The 10,545-nt window shown below is 35.1% G+C and overlaps 1 protein-coding gene across 2 annotated transcripts in view; it reads right to left on the minus strand.

Annotated features, from left to right (window-relative positions):
- LOC127871708 (serrate RNA effector molecule homolog) overlaps positions 1-8,526 on the minus strand; it is a 33,002-nt gene extending 24,476 nt beyond the window's left edge. For both annotated transcript variants that reach the window (XM_052414847.1, XM_052414846.1), the window contains exons 1-5: positions 8,454-8,526; positions 2,418-2,548; positions 1,892-2,053; positions 1,105-1,242; positions 1-174 (exon numbers count right to left, since the gene is read on the minus strand). In XM_052414847.1, coding sequence (XP_052270807.1) covers positions 1-174; positions 1,105-1,242; positions 1,892-2,053; positions 2,418-2,533 — 590 coding nt within the window. In that variant the 5' untranslated portion in view covers positions 2,534-2,548; positions 8,454-8,526. The remainder of the gene's footprint in view (positions 175-1,104; positions 1,243-1,891; positions 2,054-2,417; positions 2,549-8,453) is intronic.
- Positions 8,527-10,545: the final 2,019 nt, after the last annotated feature.

A 10,545-nucleotide genomic window follows, 5' to 3' on the forward strand; every position in this document is an offset into this window, starting at 1 on the left:
CACTCCTCTTCCTTGTGCTGCAGGAAGAACTCGTTGATCTGTTTGATCCTGAACTCCTCCTTGTACTCATTGTACTTCTTCACGGCGTCCTGGTCGCTGATCGTGTCCTCCTGCTGGCCCAGGAACATCTTGAAGGACATCATTGGGGGCTGTGTGGGGAACTCCGGGTCCGGCCTGCAAGGAAATGATAAAAGAATACCATGTCCTGCGGCATAACTCTATGATGTTGTTTAATTTTCCACTGAAAAATTCTTATAAATTACTTTTTTAAAGAATAGCAAGCGACCTTCAAATAAATACCCATTTTAGAACTGAGCATATTTAACACAAGCTTTGTAACAGACAAAACAGCAGTCCTCTACTGGGTTAATGTTGTCAGGTTAACAACAGGATTCTTCACAAGTTCTATTAACCGTACTTAAATAATGTTTAGTTAAGGCAGGATGCAGATTTTAATTTTTACAAATATTTCTGTATCTATAATTTTGACTGATATAATCTGCATATTCTAATTTCACTCAAAATACCAAGTTTAATCAAACTAGCAAAGTTCTTTTGACTTATCGCAGATCCACATTCTAAGTTTATTTAGTTCTGTAAGCATAGCAAACACAATTTTTGACCAAAAAAAAAGGAAATAGCATGCATATTCACCCAATGCCCTTCTGTTCACATACCAAGTTTCATTCAACTACCTTCTTTTTTTACTTATCTCAGGATTCAGATTTTTTTAATATTATTATAAATGTAACCATAGCAACCACAATTTTCATCCATTGAAAAAACACTAAAAAAGTATGTATATTTTCCATATGACACTCTGTTCACGTACCCAGTTTTATTAAACAAAGAAAGATAAGTAGAGAGGCTGGTGCAAGGAGATGAAACCAAGATACATACAACATTCATGGAATCATTATATAAAGCCTTAAAATTTATACAAAATTACTGGCAATAATTACTTAATTATACAACCTTGGTAACAAAATAAACTTGAATCATCATGGATATCTGTCAAACTGTCCATTGAAACAAAATAATATAGCGACTGTTGATAATGAATTACTGTTACAAATGAAACTGATGTCCTTTTCGTTTTCTTACATGGTTTGTCCAGGTCCCCCAAATGCCTCTGGCGGTGGTCCCATATTGGGCCCCGGTCCCCAGTTAGGAGGATGTCCGCGACCATGCATTGGGCCTCCACCTCCGTAATGAGGCGCTTCATAGGGACCCATGTCATCCCTGGAAGAACCAAGAACATTTGAATCAGAAATCAAATAAAAAATCCAGAGATCTCACCATGCAGGGTGAAAGAAGGTGAAACGGCTCAGCAGTAAATTTTGCAATTTACAGCAGAATTAATTTTGCTTTGATCTGATCAGAGGGCAATATAAGACACCCTAGGACAAAGACATCCAGTTTTTGCCCAAAATTTCAGCCTCTTACAGGCTGCTTCCTTAATGGCAAAAAGTAACATCCCCCCCCCAAATCAGACCAAAATTTCTCCTAAATGATGCAGAACTTTTCCAATAAACTTAATAATTGGTTTATGGCATAATTCTGTAACACTTTATAACATTAATTTTAAATTGCAGTTAAACATGCACTTATAAATAAAACAATTGGAATACTTTTATTTATACTCATATTAATAATGTTTCTTTTTTACCAATTGCATGGTTCATCCCGCTATTTTTCACAATCCATAAGGCACAGACTGTAAGACATGAAGCCAAAGAAAAACTAATTGACATCACCCATGTCCCCCATTTGGATAACCCTGGGCTATAGCCTCAAAATGAACACTTCCTCAACTCGTGGCAACCATTTTTTCTATGGACAGAAACATGCAAGCACACAAAAAAGGAGGGTTGTGGACCCTGAGACTCACCACTCTCGTCTCATGCGTTTATGGGGCGGACTGAAGTCCCTCCGTGGTGGGCTACTGTAGCGTTCCCGCCTAGCGCGGTCATAATCACGCCCATATGGGTCTCTGCGACCGGCACTGGTGTCACGACCACGCCAGCCTCGACTCTCGTAACGTTCTGTTACTCTTTATGGAAGAACAAATCATAATGTAATCATCTGTTTATTCATATTCTCTCTTACTAACATTATCCAATTACATTTTGTTTTTATCACTGAGATTTTTTTTATAAATTGTCTAAAATGGATTGAATTAGTTAGAAGTTAGAAAAAAGTGTAAAGAAACTGACAAAAAACACAAAGATATACAAAATTAATATTTTTCACATTCAAGCAAGGGAAGAACCCCCTTTAAAAAGTTCCATATTTGTGTGGTAATTACTTATTTACAAAGTGGTAATTACTTTATTACAAATTTTACCATATGGCAGTATAAACATAAATTGCGCTTTTGGTTATCTTAAACCAAAATGGAATGAAACTGGCATTACCTTTCATGGTCCCAATCTCTTCTTCTGTCATCTCTTCTATGCTCATAGTCATTTCTTTCTCGTCTGAACTTGTCTCTCACTTTCCTCCTTTCATATTCCTCATCACTGTCTGCCATTTTGTAGAGGAATTTCTACCAAACAGTAAATGTAAAGTAAATTATTTTTTTTTGTTAATATGTGTTATTCAGAGCTTCGAATAATTTTTTCCGTATGTGTTGTACAATGAAGGCCAAAATTCTGGCAAAAAAACATGTATCTCAAATTCGAATGTAGCATCCTATACACAAACAGCTGATTAGCACGATCATGATCTCATCGTAGCTTGCAGATGCTGCTGAAATTGTCAAGCACTGAATAGCCATGATAAGTAGATCAAGTGTTGCTTTCACATTGATTTTGAAGACGAGGCACAGTCACGCCACAGTGGTATCACAGACTCACGACACATTGTTTTGAGCCAACGCTCAAAATAAGTATACATGTACTTAAACCCGGTTAGCTTGCAGGTCGAGTTAACTTGTAGTATTTCATTGGCGCCCTCTGGATTTTCTTAATAAACAAACCTGCATGACCTACTTGTCAAATCTGACAGAAAACATCTATCACTGCCAGTATGAATGGATGCTTAGTAATTTAATGTTGTAAAACTCAGACTCTAACAATATTTAAATTTGTATAGTTTAATTAATTGTTTTCATGAAAAAATCAGACAATGCTTGTAAATAACTGATATTTCTTTTATTTGATGTCTTGAATTCCATATACTTAAAATGCTGCATATGTTGTTGATAATGTTACTTTAAATAGTATGTAAGATCTTTGTTCATTCATGTTTAATTGAATCAGGGTGTCAATTGTCCAAAATTTAAAATCCGTAAAATTAGGCCGGGGGTCTGGGAACACAGGTCCCCAACGGAGATAAAGGGCAATATCCCCCCGTCATGAGCCCACTCTAATTGTACTATTTTATAGTATTTCTAGTTGCAATTTCTGGCTAGCCAATCAGAAATAAATAAATAAAATACTGGGCAAAATCGGTACCGAGCGGAAAGACAATTAAGCTTAAACAAATATATAAATTTCGTTCTCAATTGATCGCCCTTTTAAACAAATTTCCCCTACTCCCCTACCCCCCTTGGATCATGTCCGTGCCATCAGAAATAAATAAATACAGAAATCGGGCATTTTCGCAAATTTCCAGAAAGATGATGAAGCTTTATTTATAAATATATTAATTTCTTTCACAATTGATGTGCTTTCAATCGAACTATTCCCCCCCCCGGCATTAAACATCTACCGTAATTGGATTTATATTGATATCAAAATCGACCCTGGTCGGCTGAAATCCAGATATCCGGAAAAATTTTCAATGATGAATTAAACCTCTGGGCCATTCTTACCAGTAATCTAAGGACACTACTAATATTTAAACTACAGCTCGATTGGTCATTGTTGACTCGGATACTACTTAAATGTATCCCGGGTTCTAATAAGTTTTAACTTAAAGTGATATTATGGGCATCTAACAGTTTATAGGTGTCTATCGCAACCGTTGTTTATTTTTGGTGTTTTCACTTCATATACACTTATATTTGTAAATGCAGCATCAACATACTAAAACAATATCCCGGAAATACAAAAATAATGGATTTGAATATCAACCTTACTTTCGTTTGACAACTAATCACTCATGTACAATGTGAACCTAAATTTAGTTTTAGTGCAGATTCGTTTATAGGACACAAAGACACAATTTTGTTTTACGGATCATTTCACTTACAGAACTGGGCGAGTCACGTAAAATATCGAATATAAAATATATTTTTATAAACAACTGGTAGCAAGATGAGTTGCAGATAATTGGTCAGTAAACACAATTTAACTTACTCTTTTGACCTGTTAACTCTTTTCAGCTCAATTCAACAGTGAAAAATGCCCATAATATCACTTTAAATGTACCCCGGGTTCAGAAAAAAAAATATTGAACTAATTCAACTTATATGGCTGGATGAGAGATTAACAATATGTTGAAATCTCAACAACAAAAAATTTGAAACCTTCTTTTGGGAATTTTTAGGTTCCATTTGGGAAAAATATATACTTTTTTCATGGCTGATGGGGAATGGGGCTGAATACCGGACCTGATTTATAACGGAAAAAAACACTGCATACTTAAACGTACACTAAATTGGTCGTTGTTTGCCATTTTTCAAATTAGCTATGTTCATACTTATGTCAATATTCTGTTAAATGTCCTCTATATTATTTAAACTCCTTCACAAAAAGCATGTTGATGAAATTCTTTGTCAAACAGTCTTGGACGTTACCCACTGGACCGTCGACCGAGTCGAGTGATTTTTGTGTCGGTCGAGTAAAAATTCCAAGCCGGTAGCCCGATCGGTCGAGTGCATTTTTTCGTGTCCTAACTTAGTAACATGTCCGCAATAGATTCATTTAGACGCTTATTCAAAACTGCATTTGTTATTTCCATTGAGCGCTCATTGATTAGACTCTTATCGAACAGTGTTGTAAGTCAATCTTGCAAGACGCTATAACTATTATTACTACTGGGTGGAGAACATGCGGCGATACATTTATTGTAATGTCTTTTATGCGTTATTTTGACGGCGCAACGCACACATATCAACTGCAAAAAGAGAATGAAGGTTGCAACAAAAATTATGAACAGTCAATGAAACGAAAATTGCAACCGTTATGGAAGAATAATCAGTCATGGCTTCGTTTTGATGTCTCCAAGTATTGGGGAATTTGATTCTGAGCTAGCATTGCTGACTGGCTGGCTGGTAAGTGCATTTCATACCTAATGTAAGCAAACAACATGCAATTAAATATCATGCCCTAACTTACAAGTATAGTTTTTAACAGATAAAGTTAATCTGTCAAGGAACGAATCCTGACATTAAATTCAAATGTGTTATAGTGTTTTTTCCAGGCCGTTTAGCATGGCGCGGCGCCATGCCCTTTTTTGTAGCGCCACGCTGCCCCTTTCAAAGCCATTTAGCGCCACCCTGCCCTTTTCAAAGGCCGCCGCCCTGCCCTTTCATGAGCACCCGCTGTTTTCTGCCCTTATTGATAACATCTTAATTGCCCCTTGACCAAACTTCTAAGCCGACTTGTATCAGATTATGGCCCCAAGGCAGCGAAGATTCGCGCGGTTGTGAATTAGTCATGCATGAATAGCCCCATGTCAGTATCAATTGATAATGCCAGAGGCTATGTTATTCCAATAATTGAAATAATAACTGAGACGTATTCTAATTAAACAAAATGCGAATCGCGTATTAGGCGGACTTATTATACGATTTTACGTTGCTATGCGTACCTGTCGCTTACATCATTTGACATTTTAACAACATGGCGGACTATACAGAATTAAACTGTGACTTGGCAAAAATGGCAAATAACGTCATAAACAATCAAATTACGATGGAGGTTATACATTTAGAAGGAATTAATGAAATGTCTGTGATAATCAACGATGCATAAAAATGTTTTAAATAGCAACAACATATTTGTAATCTACTCAGTGGATGTATGTCACGGAAACGAGCGTTTGCATATGGTAAGCGATCAGTTTACTCGCAATGTTAAACATCTGACAAGATTATCGTTAGAAATGGGATACGACAAACATGGTTTCATTTATATGTTAGTGGATCTGTGTATAATCAGATTCATATGCATATATTGCTTTATTATGTTTGTCGTGCTGTACAGTTTATTGAAACTGCATTGAACTTAAATGTCAGACATTGCAAGGTAAATATAATAATAATAATTAAAGTAAGTTAAAAATCAATTACCTTTAAGTGTGCTTCTTTATATTTTTATGTTTTACCAACAACTGCCTCAAATTGGATTAAATGTTTCTCCCTAATTCAGGTATTAACGGAACGTTTCTGCCCTTTTTTGCCTAAACTGCGCGCTAAAATGCCCTTTTTGAAAGTTATGCGCCATGCCCCTTTGCCCTCCTGGGAAAAACACTATGTTATCATACTGCATTTTAGATGCTGGCCTAGGCAATTGAACTACTGCTGCACAAGTCGTTTTATAAGACACAGAAGTTAGGGCAGAAAAGTTACCTTCTTGTTCTACTTTTTATTCACAGGTATTATTGCTAGTTTGACATTGCATTTACTTATTCAGATATTTGAGTGGAAAATTCATATCATCGTATAACTTTTTTTTATATTTCAGACCGCCTTTAAGAGCATAACTGACATGTCAGACCTGGATGTCGGTGACTCAGACAATGATCATGAAGGAATGGAGATGTCTGGAGACCTTGTGTTAAATTTTTTGTCAGACATTAACTGTGAATAAAACAGAATCAAGTGTTTATTTGTTTAATATTTATTGTTCTATGTTGCTTAAATGCAAACATAGATACAAACGTAACAGAGTTATAACTTTTATTTCGGGCTAGTTAAAATTGATTCGGGCAAGTGAAATTTCCAAGTTGGTAGCCCGGCTGGACTAGTGCCTTAAAAAAACTAATGCCAAGACTGGTCAAAGAGAATATTTTTTGGTATCGTACGATTCCCTTATTTCGAGCATAACCTTATTTCGATCACTTTGTTAAAATTAATAAGGAGGCTCTCGTGATGACGTCACACGCATGCGCTCCGCGTATTTTGTTTTACTAATATTACTACGCTAGAAAATAATTACAGACACAAACAAAATAAGGAAAAACAGTTTAATTTCATTTCAAAATCTTACTTCAACTGGTGCATTTTTTCGGTACACTTCATTAAACTTGCAATGAAGTTGCCTACCACTGCACCAGGGTAAACACATTACTTTCATGTATTGGATTGATTTTAAAGAATATTCTTGAACTTTTTGGAGATTCCCAGAAAATATTCCATGGAACAATCTGTGTGCAAGTATTGCGAAAATATGTGACATGACGATATACGCACGTTCAGTGAATAAACCCTGTCCCCATTGGATGATAATTTTATCAAATCTTTTAAAAGTAGCATATATGCCGATTTTATTTGAACAAATTGCCAACGTTGTTTTTTTTTCCAATTCTCGAGCACTTTTTCGTGTAAATTTTGCCCTAAAAAAAAGATCAACCGATAAAACAGAAACTTGTTAAATTGTAAATAGAAGTTAAAAAAAAGTTAAATTAATCTTTCGGTTTCTTTAAATGTGTTCAGTGAATCGAATTTTCGAAGTTTTGTTGACCTCATGCCGATTGCAATCGAGTACTCTCGCTTTTCGGATGTGACATCTAGACTCAAGGTAAACAACGCCCATAGTGTATGTAATTTGCGGGTGTGTATGGAACCATTGGCTTTGAGTGGTTACACACGCTGTAAATAAATAATTATGACATGGATTTAACGGGAATGAAATAAACCTTTAAAGGTACAACATTTATTGCGGCATTGTTTGAATTTATTCAGAAATTCTTTTATATGTTTCCTTAGCAGCTCAACTCAAGGTAATTGGAGGATATTCCGTAGCGCTTTTTACGACATCGGATTTTGGGCGGGATTAATCCTCGGGTACAGCCTTAATTGGCCGGTAAGTGTTGTACATTTTCCGCACCTGGGGTACATTTAAGTATACTTAAGTGTACCAGTGGTACATTTAAGTAGTACCCATGCAGACAATGACCAATCAAGCTAAACTAAAAGGGACAATACATGACCACCCAAAGAAAAATTAACATTCAAAAACGGTGTTAGGGTAAAAAATGCCACAATATGGACAAAAGGTTGACTTTATTTTTATGTTAAAATTATTGCTTTTACATTGAATTTGATAAGGAAATCTTTTAGTATATTGTGACCTTGACAGAATAGTGAAAGAATGCGATTTTTTTTTTCGAATTTCTGTGCAAGAAACACGACATAGTGGAACATTAGAATATCAGATTAAGTCATAATAAATCGGATAAAAAGCTCACACCCTATTAGAATGTGCTAATAAGCATATGCCACATGATTTTTATGCATCAAGCATGTTTATTTCGGACTTAATCGCACTATTTAAACTTACATGTCCGTCAACCGCACAAATCGATGTTGATTGTTTAACCGGAAATGAGCTGCGCCCTCTATCTAGAGTTACACAGTTGACAGCTAACTACAGAAAAGAAAAGAAACTAGCTAAAAGTCCGCATTTGGTAACCATCAGATGAGCATTTGTATATCGTTTATTCTTGTTATTTTTATAAAGATGTATAAACAAAGCTCTGACATATCAAAATAAATTTCTTTACTTCTTCTACTCGTAGCTCTACTGGTGCAATAACTTAATTAGCACATAATTTCACATATTGATCAAATGAATGAAGTTATGTTCACTGCATCAGAGACGTAGATAATGTACGTCTCTGACTGCATGTTGGTATGCTTTTGGTACATTTTCGACTAATTGTAATAATATGATTATAGGTGCTACCTAATTTACGGGCAAAAGCTTTTTAAGTTTTTTTTGATAACCATGTATTTTTAATAAATATATGGACATGATTGTGTTCAAAATATTATAATTGTTGCAATAATTAAGTAACGCATCCAAAAAAAAAATCAATCTTAAAACGAGTTACATGTTCTTAGCTTAAAGATCTAGCATTTTATATATTTTTTTGTATTCTATTCACAGGAATTCAAAGCTGGTTCGGTGGCTGTGGTATAGTGGATGGGGTGTCTGCTAACTGGCTTAGTCACTGGGAGGTCTCTGTATTGATCCCTTAAGTGGGAGCATTCTTAAGATAACCCTAAAAAGTAAAAACATACTATGGCGTACCATTTGGGTTGAAAGTCCAGAAGACCTACAAGGTAAAAAGAGAAATGTACGTCAGAGTACAATAATTGTACGTCGACATACGAATATAAAATATACTTCGAAGTATATATTTGTACGTCAAAGTAAAATTTGTACTTCGACATACATGTTTGTACTTCGACGTACACATTTTCTGAACAGCCAATCAAAACATTTGTCTCTGGAGCCGCTTTTCCTTCAGATTTATTCATAATAAATGTTTAAAATCTCTTTTTTAATTGAGGACAAAATGAATAAAAATATCAGAATGGCAAAAAAAAAACACATAAAAGTTTCAAGTATTTAATGCATTGAAATAGATTATATACAAATTTGAAGAAGATTCAATTGTTACCTTTTTAAAATTAAAATTATTCAGCATATTGCGAGTATTTATTGATCATGCGGGGCGGAGTATCACGACCGTCCAGCGCATTACTGTGTAGGAAATTCCCAACGGTAACCAAACAGTTACGAAACATTAACGGGATAAATAATGTATAATAACCTCCCCGTTGGTCGTATTTTGTGATAACCATAACTTGCATAAGTCAGAGGTTAATTCCGCCACGCCAGGTCAATAAATACGCACAATATCTATGAGTTAGCGGTCGATAGTCGCATAATTTGGTATAAATAATAATAATAATAATGTTTAATAAATACGCACAATATCTATGAGTAAGCGGTCGATAGTCGCATAATTTGGTATAAATAATAATAATAATAATGTTCAATGTCAAATATCTCTAAAAGAAAAAGATGTAAGGTGTCTTCTGATTGGCTAACACTCAAGGGTCGGTGAAAATTGTACGTTGAAGTACATTTCCCGTTCTACCTAGTAGGTCTTGTAGACTTTCGACGTCATGGTACGTCATATAGACACTAAGTACTGGTCCTACCCAGGAAACAGTTGGTTTCATCAAATGTCTCAATTCAACTTGACAGCTTGCTAAAGCAGTTGCATTTAGCATACAGTACACTGATTTAACATAATCAAAATCATGTGATGTGTCAAATCAATTTTGATTGACAAATTTGACAGGATTTTTTTGAATCCAATAAGTTTTAGACTGTCAAATAACACACACTACGTATTGAAAGCCATACATGGAGCTTTCGTCTGTATACCACTGACTTCATCAGAAGATTGACTTCTACTGTTGGGAAACGTTAACACCGCTAATTGTCTTCTTATTTATTATCAATGTATAATTATGTGTAGTAGCATAACAACATACTTGTTTCGCAATTAAAATATTTAATAAATACAGGTATCTTGCAGGTTTCTAATTTTCTTTTGCAAACTATTGTTGAAAAG

This window comes from Dreissena polymorpha, chromosome 3, assembly GCF_020536995.1.
Source record: "Dreissena polymorpha isolate Duluth1 chromosome 3, UMN_Dpol_1.0, whole genome shotgun sequence".
Lineage (NCBI taxonomy): Eukaryota > Metazoa > Mollusca > Bivalvia > Myida > Dreissenidae > Dreissena > Dreissena polymorpha.